The sequence below is a fragment of the Eubalaena glacialis genome, chromosome 15 (assembly GCF_028564815.1).
Source record: "Eubalaena glacialis isolate mEubGla1 chromosome 15, mEubGla1.1.hap2.+ XY, whole genome shotgun sequence".
Classification (NCBI taxonomy): Eukaryota; Metazoa; Chordata; class Mammalia; order Artiodactyla; family Balaenidae; genus Eubalaena; species Eubalaena glacialis.
The window spans coordinates 85,234,188-85,249,829 of NC_083730.1; the positions used below are offsets into that span (position 1 = coordinate 85,234,188).

The window sequence follows — 15,642 nt, forward strand, 5'->3', positions numbered from 1 at the left end:
CAGCTCTCAACCCTAAGCATTCTCCACCTCTGGCTCCAACAACTCAACCCCTCCTACTTTTATCACCCATAATAAGAAGGGCAACCAGGACCATGGGCTGTCCTTGAGGACCTCCACCTTAGCACTAGTATTCAAAGATCAATACAATCAAGTGTAAGGTTCCCCCCCACCCCATTTTAATTTCTAATGTTGGAAGAACAGAGGGCTTCATTATTTTCATTGTAGCTCTACTTTTTTACTTACTATGGGGTGGTTAGATTCCCATGCTAACCCACAAAAGCCCACTACTTGAAATACCACTTTAAGTTCTAAACAAACGAAAACTATAAATTTCCCAAATTTCTATTTCAAAAAAATTTAACAGAAAAATTGAAGTAGTACAATGAACATCCATCCATTTTCACCCAGACTCACCAATTATTAATGGTTCCCCACATTTGCCTTCTCTCTAAACACACACTGTGAACTACACACAGTTATCATCCACATCATTTTGAAAACATCCCTTTATAGGCTAAGTCTTTTCCAAACAAAGTACTCACAGAAAAGAGCATGTTCTTCTTATCTTGATTGACGGCCCGTGGGTCAGGGACGGGGTCAGTGTGCTTGATGACAGAGACAGATTCACCTAAGCAGGTTGTGATACAGAAGGTTTGTTTAGATCTGTGCAGTCTGCACCTAGAACCTTGGTACCCTCATCCACTCATGCCACTACCACTCTCAGGAAAAAGAAGAAAAGGCCCAATTCATTCAAAAGAACATAAACTAGTAAAATTCAGTTAACAGAAACTAATTTCAAAGAAAAAAAATCAAAATAAAGGAATTTAATTTTGAAGTAAAATCCCAATTACCTTTATTTTCTTGAATAACTATACAAATTTAGTTCATTTTCAGGTATCATTTTATACTCTAATATTGTGAATGTAGATTTGTTGTATACTTATATACACATACACTCTGATACTTAAGAAGGTGAAAGTATATTTACTTTTAACAAAATGAACAAACTGTAGGTACAGTATATGAATACTGAGGATCATCCACTGGAAAGCCTGTTTTTGTTTTTGTTCAATAGTGCCGAAGATGAGAAATGAAAACATTGTTCTAGAAATATTTGCACGCAGTAATCAGACCATTCTATTTCAATAAACCAAAATGAAAAACAGCAAGAGACTAAGAAGTGAGTCTACTAAGAAGTAAGCAGATGTCTCTAAGAAGTAAGAGACTACTTCTTAGAACTTTCACAATGTCTGAATCTGGTTTCAACTTAACATCACTTATGAAATGCAGTTGATCCTTGAAAACCGCAGGAGTTAGGGGCACCAACCCTCTGCACAGTCAAAATCTGCACAGAACTTATGGTTGGCCCTCCGTATATGCAATTCCTCTATATTTGCGGTTTTGCATCTGAGGATTCAACCAACTAGTATAGTGTAAGTACTGTAGTATTTACTATTGAAAAATATCCGCAGATAAGTGAACCCACACAATTCAAACCCATGTTGTTCAAGGGTTAACTGTATATAATGAGGGTGAAATATGGCCCTAGTTGTTAGGCCAAATTTCAGGTAGCAAATTTCACTCTAAAAATTTAACAAAAGAATCTGGTTCTTCAATCTAGCCTAAAACTAGAGTATGACTTTTAAACAAAAAAACAACATTCAAGAAACTCTACGGAAGGTTTTAAAATGGAAATTATTTTTGTAGGCATAATATGAGAATTTCATACATTCAACCCAATCAATTCCCTACCATTTTATGGCTTAATCAGCTTCCAGGTTGTTGCTGCTAAGGGAGTTTTAGTAGATAAGCTATTCATAAAGAAACAATAAAAAACACAGAGCCCAGGTTACTCACATCCCTACTTCTATGACATGAGTTGCTTTTCAAAACTAATAATCAGATAAATCTTTGAATTTTATATTTACTCTCTATTTAATTCAGGTTAGCATTGTGTTTAATCTTCTGACCACCTTACTTCCAGTTAATATGAACCCTCCACCCTAGACTGTGCCTGTATCAAACAAAAACGGGAAAATGTTCCAAACAATCCCAAATCTAAGTGTGCAAACTTTAGGTAGTAAACATTCACCATTTTGGAGGGTGCTAACTTTTGTTAATTGTACATCTGATTATTGCAAAGTATGTCAGATGTGAGATTAGCATTCCTGGAGTCTATATTTTTCCTGCTTGGAAAAAGAACACTAAGTAATTAATTCACTTTCCACAAAACAGAGAGACAACAACACTACTTCAACCTTAAGAATATTACCTCTGCTACTGAAGGAATTTGTAACCTTTTAAAAAAATTTTAACAGGTAAGTTTAAATCAAAACTAATTTTTAATAAAATTTAAAGATAAATAGGCCTTATGAGATGAAAGCCAATTGTTTTTAAATCATAGCTTTACCTCATGTATTGGCAAAAAGCCTAACTGATAAAGCATTAAGAAATAAATATCCTGGAGAGGATTAAGAGACAGTGAGGCAAGAAGTCAACTCAATTATTAGCATGGAATCTGAGGGAGCCTTCAGAAATTAAACAACCTCCCAATACATAATATTTACCTGTGAGAATTGACTGGTCAACTCTTAGAGTAGTAGATCTGATGGAAGTTAATCTTATATCAGCAGGAACTTTGTCACCAACTAATTGGGGAGAAAAAAAAGGTCAGCTAAAATAAGCAACTTTTGCAATCATGTTACATAAAGAAAAATCTGTCTCCAAATCAAACACAATTTTTAAAGGAAATAAATAGCCTGTATACAGCACAAATATATAAAAATCTGCTATAGGGAATTCCCTGGCAGTCCAGTGGTTAGGACTCCGAGCTCCCACTGCAGGGGGCACGGGTTTGATCCTGGGGAACTAAGATCCCGCAGGCCACATGGCATGGGAGGAAAAAAAAAAAAATCTGATACAATAAGCAATATAATCAACTTAATCTCAGGGTCATAAAAACTCTTCCTGGATAGATACAAGATTTGAAGTACACAAGAAGAGAATAATAATGCTCGGGCAAACAGCTATAAGTACACATTATTTGCACACTTACACACACACACAGCATGGTGAAGGGGACTGAATTGTACAAGCCATGATTTATTCCACTAGGAAAGCCAAATTACCATGAACAGGAAACAAATGCCTCTATAAAAAGATGTTCAATTAATATCACTCATAAAAGAAAGGCAAGATAAAACTACACAGAGAGACCACTTTTAAACTATCAAATTGACAAAGGAGTTGAGAAAAATGCACCAAGTTTGAAAGGATGTATAGAAACAGGGCTTCTTATACAGGGTGACTGTAAGATGTGGAAAGTTTAGTTTTAATAAGCAAAAAAACAAACCAAAACAAACAAAACCAGAGGCACAAATCATTTAGAGGCAAGTGCACGAGCAGATATTAATGAAAACTCGGTGTTAGTGCACTGCTAACAAGGACAAACTGAATATAATGTCACTAAACATACCATGTAATGTTAGTAACCCATTTAGTATTCTTAATTCAACTACGCGTCCAGACTTTGTGACGACCCTATATATACTGCTGAGTACAAAGAAAAAAACTTACAAAATCTCTGGAGGGCAAACTGGCAATACATATCAAAATTGCAAAGCACAGGAGTTCCCTGGTGGTCCAGTGGTTGGGACTCCACGCTTTGCTTTCACTGCTGAGGGCGTGGGTTCGATTCCTGGTCGGGGACCTGGGATCCCCGCAAGCCGCATGGCGCGGCCAAAAAAAAAAAAAAATGCAAAGCACAATCTTTTTATCCCATAAATTCCACTACAAAGAATTTATTCTACAGATATGCTTGCTGTATGTGGTTAGTTTTTTTTATCAGCAGTAGAAAAAAGAGACAACTCTATTCATACTAAAGTAAAAACTTCCTCTAAGACATACTGTACATTAAGTGGGGAAAACACAAGTGTGAAGCATCATGTATATGGAGCTCCACTGGTACGAGAAAATACCTCTGGGAAGGTGTAACAGACTTGTACCACTAGGGAGCAGGGCATGAGTGGCAAGAGACTTTTCACCTTGTACCCTTTGGTACCTTTTGAAGTTTGAATTATCAGATAAATGAATAAACCTCTTGCATAACCTCTAGAAGATCTTTAAGTCAACTGAGTTTTCTTTTCCGGGCCAAAGAGTCCCTTTAACAGCTCTTAAACAGACCATGTCTTAGCCCCTTTCCTTGACGTATTTGAAGTAAATGCCACAACACAGACCCAGCAACAGATAAAGCCAGTATTTCACCTGCACCTTGAGAACAATGCCCAGTGTACTGTAGGTGTTCAAATATTGCTGGATGAGTACGCATCAGTACCAAAGCAACTGGACAGTAAAAAATAAGTATACAACAGCTTTCCCTGACTTTCTGAAAGGTACTACGGTGGTTTTAGAAGTCTTATGCAAGGACAGCTAAAAGTCAGAACAAATAAGCACAGTCCCCCTTACAACTGCATATGGTATTTTTAAGTTAAATATTAATTTTAAAGACTTACCCTACTGTACTGAACTGTAACTGTCACTGGTTATACATAAACTGGCAAAACAGCCATTCTGTCCAAGAAGTAGATTTATTTCATTTGCTAAACCTTTAACTTAGTTCTAATTTTTCTGTATCTCAGAGCTTTTAAATTCAGGGAGAGTATGGTATGCTTTTTGAGCTCTAGTTCATGAAACAACCCTGTAACCTAAGTAGGAAATGTGGTCACAAGGTGGCACAGAAAGAGACTGCCAATATATAATCTCAAGAGGCAAAGATCATCCCTGCATTTGACTGCAGGGACACATTAAGGTGAAATTCCTGCTGGAAATGCTTATGCAACAAACAGCAATGTTCAGACTGAAGAAATGAGAACCTTTCATTTTAATATAATTCTGCTCATACTACACTAAAGTAACCATACCCTAAACTTTAGTGACCTTCAACACCTAAAATACCCCATGAAGATAAAACTTTAAAATCAATTTAGGGAATCCCCTGGGAGTCCAGTTGTTAGGACTACACACATTCACTGCCAAGGGCGCGGGTTCGATCCCTGGTTGGGGAATTAAGATCCTGCAAGCTGCACAGCATGGCCAAAAAATAAAATAAAATAAACTTAAAAAAAAACCTTTTTCTGTATTAGTTCTGTTTGTCATAGTTAATTTTATCCCACATGACCCTGAACATGAAAAGAATGCAAGTTCAATGATGAGCATATGACCCTAAATGGAAAAATTACCTGAAAATGTTCCTTTAACGTCTGAAGCAATTTATGTCATGATCCTACAGGAGCGGAAAACTTCTAACATGGTATAGAGATCGCCACAATCTATAAGCATGTCTGCACTGTAACAACTGAACATAAACCAGCAATCTAAAAGCACAACGCCGGGAATTTCCTGGCGATCCAGTGGTTAGGACTCCTCGCTTCCACTGCAGGGGGCACAGGGTTTGATCCCTGGTTGGGGAACTAAGATCCCGCATGCCAAGTGGTACAGCCAAAAAAGAAAAAAAAAGAGGAAAAAAAAAAAGCAGAAGGTATCATTTTATACTGAAAGTTGAATCTCTTACTTCTTTTTAAACAATTTCATGTATTAGCCCTAGCTCATACTCTCATATACCTGGCCACTATTTAATTAAGGCCAGCAAATCTAATATTCAAATTGAGGACCCAAAAGTTTTATCTTGCCATTTACTTTGCTGTGTTTCAGTGGAAGCTCAGAGGATTAAAAATGAATGAAAAATGTGTTTTTGAGGCAAGAAATACCAAGATTAAATTTCTTTCCTGGGTAACACAGTCAACATATAAGCTACTAGTTTAAGGTGGGACTGATACTATATATGCAGCATTTAAAATTATATTTAAACTGGCACGACAAAGAAACCAGCTATTTTTCCCCCTATATGTCTGTTTTAAATATATGAAGGCTGTCTCTTTGCTGCACAAAAATTGTATTCATATACATTTAATTATTGGTTAAATATTCAAGAATGAGTCAAATGTAAAATGCTAATGGAGGGACTGCCCTGGTGGCGCAGTGGTTAAGAATCCGCCTGCCAATGCAGGGGACATGGGTTCGAGCCCTGGTCCGGGAAGATCCCACATGCCGCGGAGCAACTAAGCCCATGCTCCACAACTACTGAGCCTGTTCTCTAGAGCCCGTTAGCCACAACTACTGAGCCTGCGTGCCACAACTACTAACGCCTGAGCGCCTAGAGCCCGTGCTCCGCAACAAGAGAAGCCACCGCAATGAGAAGCCTGCGCACCTCAGTGAAGAGTAGCCCCCGCTCGCCGCAACTAGAGAGCCCGCGTGCAGCAATGAAGACCCAATGCAGCCAAAAATAAATAAGTTTAAAATGCCAGTGGAACAAGTGACTGGGAAGTCCTTAAAAACTGACCTCAAGCTCTTCTTCACTTTTCTTCCATCCTGTAACAGCCATTCTAAAATTAAGAGATGACCTGGGGGCCTTTTATAAACTACAGAATCTCAGGACCTGCTCTTCAAGAGTCTGGGGTCCAGGAATTCATATTTTAAAGAAATTCTCCAAGCACATAAAAAAATTAATATAAGAAAAAAAAAAGCTTAGTACCTGGTGTCACAGGTCCTGTGAAGGGCCTGTTTAGAATAGCCTTTACTATGTGCTGTTTCTCATGTGCCACGTATGCCACAGCTCTAGACCAAGAAGACCCTAAATCCCCCAACACTTGGGAAATGTACTACCTTAAAGTTTCACATTTAATTTGTTTCCATTATAAACCGATCTCTTTGTGGAAAGGTACTAAATAGCATAAATCCAAACTGGTTTTAAAAACCTGCCAAATTCTAGTATTCTCTTAGCTAGAAAGACCCTCCCTCACATCATCTTGACCAACCCAACTCATGTCCTCATTTTAGACAGGAAACTAAAGGTAGTAAGTAAAAGGAGTCTTGCCTAAGGAGCCTCAATTAATGAAAGACTTCCTTTATCTTACTGTATGACTCTGTGCTTTTTGTTTGTAGGAGTCAATTTAGGATTAATTCTGTTAGGAAGCTGGTTGTCTAAGGAAGTAAAAAATCCATGAAAGCAAAGATTCAATGAATACTTTTCCACTAAGACATAATTTTCCTTTGTCTGCAGGCTTCTGTGAATTCCAGACAGAGAGTTTTGTACATGAGGAGTAGGCAGCCTGTTCTGATGATCACATCCAGTGATATTTCCCTGATGGGGAATGTCAATGCCCTTAGGGCAAGTGGTAGTGGAAAATTCTTACTCTTGCCAAGGGGATGCTCTGCAATAATTTCCTCTGAAAGTTTTTTTGTCTCTTGAGTTCAGGCAGTGTAATAAAAGAATAAACTCTGTTATAAACTACCTTCTATTTGTTTAACATCTGACACTTCAAATTCAGCTCTTGGCTCCTTAAGTCTGTAGCTCTTTAAAACCTGCTATCACAGATTTCCACTCTGAACAAATTCTTCAATGTATACTTTATGCTAGGTTACCAAGAATGCAAGTAAAAGTCATTTAAAGGAAATTATTACTTGGCCACATTTTAGAATCGAATGAACACAAGCTTTCTTTACCTTAAAACCTAGGAAGGGGACTTCCCTGGCAGTCCAGTGGTTAAGACTCTGCACTTCCAATGCAGGGGGTGCAGGTTCGATCCCTGGTTGGGGAACTAAGATCCCACATGCCATGCAATACAGCCAAAAATAAATAAAAATTAAAAAAAAAAAAAAAAAAAAAAAACCTAGGAAGGAGTTTTATAAAGCCAGGATACTTTAACATTGTTTATATCATTACATCAAAAAGACTGATGGTTAAAATCAGCACTACTCAGAAAAAGCCTTTTTTGAATTAATTATATATAAGGAAAAAAATCTAGTTTATTGTGGCAAATTCTACCAGTTATTCAAATCTTTTTTTAAGAGAAAACTATACATAAGATCAGAAATTATCTCCTAAATACCACTATTGTTTCTGGGTTTAGATGGTTCTGAGGAAAAACAACCCACAATAGAATTAATTAACCTAAATTACTTAAACATTTAACTATGACTCAAATACTTTCACTCTTTGCAATTTGAGTCATAAATTTTGTAGTCAGGAAGAATGAATGAAATTCTTCATTTGCGAAGCCCTACTTGCCTACTTAAAACTACTTCTAGGCCTCAGGGTGAGCATGGAAGGAACATTACAAACTGCCATACTTTATACCATATTTGTTCCCAGTCTGGTTTTTTGGATGTATTATCTATAATGAAATGAAACTCATCTTTTAAAAATGCAGATATATAATTCTTTTCTTTAAAACCTTTCAAGAGCTTCTTCCTACTAGACTTTAAATAAAGTTTAGTGTCTTAACCATGGTTTTCAACACCCTCCATGACCCAATTGCTCTTACTTTTTATGACTCTCCCCTTCCCTCTAAGCTTCAAACACAATGCTCTTCAGTTCCTCAAAGTTCTGAGTCTTCACAAAAAGCAAGGCTTTCCTTGAACTTCCAAGATTAAGGGATACCAACCTAATAGAGAGCTGTCCTTTCCTAGCACTCATCACATTACATATTTGATGTGTCTTCCCCACTAGACCCAAAAGCTCCAAGAAGGCACTCAGTCACCACTGATTTCCCAGGTCCTGGTATTGTGCTGGCACATAGTGGCTACCAAGTAAAATATTTGTTAAGGAATGAAGTACCTGCACACACATTATTTTCTTTAAAAAACAAGCACCAGAAACTTATGATAATTATGAAGTTGAAGAATGTCACAAAGCTGGGAACAACGAAAAAATCAGGATCCAAACAGACCTTAGACTTGGTTGAGCTGAATGAGGTTTAACAGTGATTGCTGCTTAAAATTTAGACTAAAAACAAAATACATGTATGCTAGTGGAGGACTAGATGTAGTGGGGAAAGAGAAGCATGAAAAAGACTCACGGGTTTTAGCTGGTAAGGCAATGAAGATTGCCAAAGAAATGTCCTTATGTGTAAGAGTGGAGGATAAGGTCTAGAATATCAACCAGACTCCATTTACATTAACTGCATTCAAGTCTGGGCACCAAAAAAAGCCATCAAGATGGTAAAGGGTTTAAAAATAATTACATGAACAACAGAAAGAGCCAAGACTAACCTGAAAATAAAAATTTTAGGATACACCACACCGTTAACACTTGAGACTCCCAGTTCTACCATGAACTGCCACATGCTTTTGGACAAGTTGCACGCTCTCAGAGTTTTAGTTGAGGTCTCCCCCCAGCTCTGAAAGGGAGACGAATTTATCTTCAACTACGTTAACAGGCCACCATAGGAAGAGGAATCAGACTTCTATGTGCCTCCAAAGCAAAAAACTAACGTATAAAACAGACAAGTATATTTTAGCTCCTTATAAAGGAACATTTTATAATAAAACTGGTGTAATATATAACTACCAATAAAAATGGCATGGCGGTTCCTAGGCAGGCAAGTTTCCAGCTACTAGAATGGAAGATAACCGGCTCATTAGATGCTGTGGAGGCAGCCCATCATTAGGCAAATTTAGAGTATACAATATCTGGGATACCAACATAAATTCCTCTTTATTACAAAAGTGAAGTATGCTTTTTACGAGGTGAAAACCCATCCCTCGCTCCCTTCATCCAAATATCTAGCTGTTAACAGTATTTATCAGATACCTTTGTCTATGGATAACACTTATTAAAACTTCATTAAAATAAAAATCACAAACCTCCTTTTACATTAGTATATACTTATCTGTCTCATTCTTTTTTAATGGCTACATAATAATAATACCTAAAGCTAAAGCAATAATCTCTAAAGCTAAACTTTGGAGAATGCTTATTCTATACCAAGCACTACTACAAGAGCTTTATGAGTTACTAACTCTTAATCTTCACAGTTCTAGGGAAGGTCTGATTATCTTCATTCCCTGTTTACAGATGAGGAAAATGAGGCACAAAAGGCTAACTTGCTCAAGGTCACAGGTATTTCACAGCCATACTGTGGATGGACGAAATTAATCAGTCACCATTTTCATAGCCATCTAGGTGTTTCCAATTTTCCTATTACAATGTTATATAGAGAACATCTTTGTGCACTTAGATTACTTCTGGAGAAAAGATTCACAGAAACAGAATTTTCCTACAAATGTGTACTTCCACCAAATTTATTTTCTTGCCATTTCCCCATACTCTCAATCTTGTATTTTTCTGACCACTGTTAACACCAAACACTTTATTTTTTAAAATTCTTTTATCATCTTCAAAACAAAAGTTGTTTTATATTTTTACATAGTCAAATCTGGTGATCTTGGTGGTTTTGTGTCACACTTAGGAAATGTGCTCCCTATACCATGTCTTTCTTCTAATTTTCCCCAAATCTTAATCACACTGATAAGGATTGGAAAGGTTGGCACTTATTGGTACTGTGACTATCACTGAGTCACAGTGAGAGGGGAGAAGGGGAGGAGATGATTACAGGAAATGAGGAAATGCCAGCCCCATGAAATTCAGGTCAGCCTTCAAGATCAACTGGTCCATCATGATCTGATGATTGGGGAGATCTTTCTGAGTTCTTCATTTCTCATTGTTCTTAACGTCTTAGCTACTCTCAAAGTGATGAATAAAGGGCTCTAGGTCTCAAAACCCTCTGCTTCTAATACATCCACGCTGATTTCTTTCTTTCTTTCTTTTTTCCCACGCTGATTTCTGTTTTAGACTATTTGCTGTTCTGCTTATATACAAGTTCTTAAGATTAAGAACTTATATCTCTACGCAAAGAGATGTAACTTACGGGAACAACTAAAATAATGATTTCTACTGTTATTTGGTTACAGATGGCTTAGATCTACATCGCTAACTAGCCTTGTTCTCCCATCCTTCTTGTTGTGAAACAACTGCATATGGGGGAAAAGGCAAAAGACAACAAACCTTATTTGGTCATGTATCTTTGCTTCTATTTCTCTGAGCTATGTTTAATCATTCTAGGAACAGGTGAAAACGGTTTATTCTAACAATATTCCAACACTATGTAAATTGCTTAATCAGACAATATTTTACTAACTACACTGTTTAACTGTAATCGACTTTTCCCATTTTATTGAGATATAAACCAGCTTGTAACACTGTAAGTTTAGGGTGTAAAACATCTGATATATACATACAATGTGAAATTACTACAATCAGTTAATATTCATCACCTCACAGTTACAATTTTTTCCTTATGATGAGAACTTAAGATCTATTCTTAGCAACTTTCAAATATGCACTACAGTTTTGTTACCTACAGTCATCATGCTGTACGTTACATTCCCAGAACACATTTGTCTTAAAACTGGAATTTGTACCTTCTGACCACCTTCACCCAATTCCCCCACTCCCTGCCCCTGGCAACCACCAATCTGATATACGTTTCTATGAGTTTGCTTTCTTAAAGATTTACATGTAAGTGAGATTACACAGTACTTGCCTTTCTCTGACTTATTTCACTTAAGATCCATCCATGTTGTTGCAAACAGCAGGATTTCCTTCATTTTTATGGCTGAATAATATTCTAGAGAGTGTGTGTACACACCACATTTTCTTTATCCATTTATCCGTCGATGGATACTTAGGTTTTTACCATGTTTTGCCTATTATACACAAATGCTGCAATGAACATAAGGGTGCAGACCTCTTAAAGAGAGTGATTTCATGTCTTTTGAATATATACCCCAGAAGTGGAATTGCTGGATCATATAGTACATAGCCATACCTTGGGGACACTGTGGGTTCAATTCCAGATAACCACAAAAGCAAATACTGCAATAAAGCGAGCCATATGGAAGATTTTACACTATACTGTAGTCTATTAAGTGTGCAATAGCATTGTCTAAAAAAAAATGTACATACGTTAATTTAAAGACTTAATCACCTAAAAAAAAAGCTAATCACCTGAGCCCTCAGTGAGTCAATCTTTTTGCAATAGTAACATCAAAGATCACAGATCATAAAAATATAATAAAAACTTGAAATATTTGCAAAAAATGCAGTATCTGCAAAGCACAATAAAGAGAAGCACAGTAAAACTGGGTATGCTTGTAACTTCATTTTTTAAAACCAAATAGCTAGAATCTTGGGGTGGATTTCTAGGGAGAAGGGCAAAAGAATCCCCTGAAATTGCATACAAGATTTTGAATACGTGTATTTGGGGAAAGAGTCCATAGATTTCATTAATTTTTAGAGGACCTGTGATCTAGAAATGATTAAGAACTACTGCTGTAGACTTCCCTGGTGGCGCAGTGGTTAAGAATCTGCCTGCCAATGCAGGCGACACAGGTTCGAGCCCTGGTCCAGGAAGATCCCACATGCCGCAGAGCAACTAAGCCCGTGCGCCACAACTACTGAGCCTGCGCGCCAAAACTACTGAAGCCCGTGCGCCCTAGAGCCTGTGCTCTGCAACAAGAGAAGCCACCACAATGAGAAGCCCACGCACCGCAACAAAGGGTAGCCCCCGCTCACCACAACTAGAGAAAAGCCCGCACCCAGCAATGAAGACCCAACGCAGGCAAAAAAAAAACAAAAAACAAAAAACAAAAAAAAAAAAACACACTAAAAACAGCCCTTGAAGGACATCCCTGGTGGCAGAGTGGATAAGACTCCACGCTCCCAATGCAGGGGGCCTGGGTTTGATCCCTAGTCAGGGAACTAGATCCCACATGCATGTCGCAACTAAGAGTTTGCATACCACAACCAAGGAACCCACCTGCTGCAAGTAAGACCTGGCACAACCTAAGTAAACAACAACAACAAAATAATAAAAATCAATATAAAAACAGCCCTTGAGCCAAGGATGATTTTCATTTTTAAAAGTCTTTTTTAAAAAAAAAATTTATTTTTCCCTACAGAGACTGTTTGGGACCACAAAAGCCAAAATATTTACTAGGTAGCTCCGTTAAAAAAAGTTTGCCAACCCCTCTGCTCTACAGCACAGAATTAACTTTTCTGATATTTGTGTTAGGGAGCTCAACAGGTATGGATTAAGTGTTTGCTGACTGTTCAGTCAGGCTTCTCCAATCCTTTTTTCTAAAAGCAAAAGAAAAAAAGGCTCATGGCCCCAGCTAAACAAATAAGGCTACATTATCTGAATCATACATCTTTTTAGCCAGAAAGCTCCTTAAGAGGCTACTCCAATTACCCAGTTCTGTAGAGGTTAGGTTAATTTACTTTGTCCAGTGTCATATGGAATTAGGATAATAACACAGGTTCTTATATGAATCAGTCATCTTTCTATTTTTCTTTATCTTTTCTTTTCCTCAAATGCTTGGAAATGCCACTTCATACATGTTACTAAATTTCATTACTGCAAGCTATCAAAAGTGAAACTTTTCTTCCCTTAAATAGTTACCAAGTTTAAGAATTATTATTTTCATTTAAAAAATCCTGAAATTGCTGGCACTACTGCTGAATATTTATTCTTCATTTTAGGAAATATAAAATCAACTTCTCCAGAACCTAAATAAAACAAATGCAGTTATATGTTGAGACTCATTTCTATCACCTACATAATCTTAAAATATGATTCATTCCAGAGTATACTACAGGACAGAAGTCATCTGAGGATATTTATGTCCTTGCACTATTCATCAACTCTGGGTTACCAAGATACAAGAAGTTTGTTTTAAACAACTCTGAAGGGACTTCCCTGGTGGCGCAGTGGTTAAGCATCCGCCTGCTAACGCAGGAGACACGGGTTCGAGCCCTTGTCCGGTAAGATCCCACATGCCGCGGAGCAACTAAGCCCGTGCGCCACAACTACTGAGCCTGCACTCTAGAGCCCACAGGCCACAACTACTGAAGCCTGTGCTCCTAGAGCCCATGCTCTGCAACAAGAGAAGCCACCACAATGAGAAGCCCACGCACCGCAACGAATAGTAACCCCTGCTCACCGCAACTAGAGAAAGCCCGCGCACAGCAACAAAGACCCAACACACGCAAAAATAAAAATAAATAAATAAATAAATAAATAAAAAATCTGAAAACAGTCGCCTTGAGAACTCAGTAATAGCCCTCCTGTGCAAATACTGAAACCTCCCCAAATTCTAAAGTTAAAGACTTTCATGACTATCATAGCTCGATTCACCTTGATAATATTGGCAGATAATACAGAACGCTTAAACACTGATGTTCATTTCTCATAAAATTATACCTGATTTTATTACTTTTGGTTTCCATCCATCAGAGAAATATTTTCCTGGCATTAAGATAATACAAAATTATTGTGGCTTCAGAAGATGAACACATGGGTAACTGTCTCCATATTTTTACTTGCCAAATCAATTTTATTTGGTTCCTGTATTGTAGATAGTTAGAAGTATATGTATGGTTTTGCTATGCACGCTTACACAATGTCTTCTTGGAAAGGTTATTAGTTGGTATAGCAACATCTAAAATAGAACTCCCTTAAACCCCCTCCATCTCCCCCTCAAAAAGCCACCCAGTCTAGTCTTCAGAAAGTTCAGCAGAACCATCCTACCAGATGTCTTCCAGAAGCTAGCAAAAAGAAGTTTATCATCTGAAGTTAGGAGATGATTCTTACATCCAAACAATGACTACAAAAAGGTCTCTTTCTTTCGGCAAATATCAAAAAAGCAACTCCATACTCACTTTCATCTTCAAAACAGTTCAAAGTATTCTCCAGTTTTTCAATTCACCAGAAAGAACCCTCTCACACTCAATTTCATAATTTAAATAACAGTATAAAAGTTACCATGTCTAAGAGCACAATTCATGCCATTTATCCCTTCAGGCCATGTAGAGAGTAAGACTTTGACAAGAAATAATTTAGATCTACATTTAGAACTGAAGTTCATTTCTACAGTTTTACAGAACTGAATTATTGGGCTAAATGCCAAATTGCAGGGTCAACTAGATTATTAATCCTAATAAAAGTAGAAGTTAAAAAGCCTCAGCATGTATAGTCTTAAAAGTCTGAATAAAATAAATACCTATTTATCTGGCCCAGGTCAAGCAGTCACAATATGTTTCCCCAAAACGTTCCATATAATTCACTTAAATGCCTTAGGATTACATGTTTCCCAGTTCAGTGACCCACTGGTCCTAGTAATCTAGCAAAACTACCATTTCTAATTTGGATCTAAATACATAACCACCACGAAAAGTCACCAGAACAGACCAAACAAGAGTATATTGACAACCTAAAAATTAAAATTGTGATCAGGCATCCTCGACATGATAAAGGGCATCTATAAAACCCATAGCTAACATCATACTTCATGGTAAAAGACTGAATGCTTTTCCCCTACGATCAGGAACAAGACAAGGATGTCTACTCTTGCCACTTCTTTTCACCATTCTACTGGAGAGTCTAGCCAGGGTAATTAGACAAGAAAAAGAAAAGGCATCCAGGATGAAAAGACATAAAAATATTTGTTTTCAGATGACATGGTCTTACATAGAGAAAATCTTAAGGAACCCCTGAAAAACTATTAAAATAAAAGAGTCTACCAAGACTGCAAGGTACAATATCAATACACAAAAATCAACTGTATTTCTATACACTAGCAAAGAACAATCCGAAAATGAAATTAAGAAAACGATTCCAATTACAAATAGCTCCCCCACAAAAAACAAACAAAAAACGATAAAATACTTAGGAATAAACTTAACAA

The 15,642-nt window shown here is 37.2% G+C and overlaps 1 protein-coding gene across 1 annotated transcript in view; it reads right to left on the bottom strand.

Annotated features, from left to right (window-relative positions):
* ATP2A2 (ATPase sarcoplasmic/endoplasmic reticulum Ca2+ transporting 2) overlaps nucleotides 1–15,642 on the bottom strand; it is a 60,800-nt gene that overhangs the window by 25,470 nt on the left and 19,688 nt on the right. The window contains exons 6-7 of the mRNA XM_061170223.1: nucleotides 2,568–2,648; nucleotides 543–628 (exon numbers count right to left, since the gene is read on the bottom strand). Of these exons, the coding sequence (XP_061026206.1) occupies nucleotides 543–628; nucleotides 2,568–2,648 (167 nt within the window). The remainder of the gene's footprint in view (nucleotides 1–542; nucleotides 629–2,567; nucleotides 2,649–15,642) is intronic.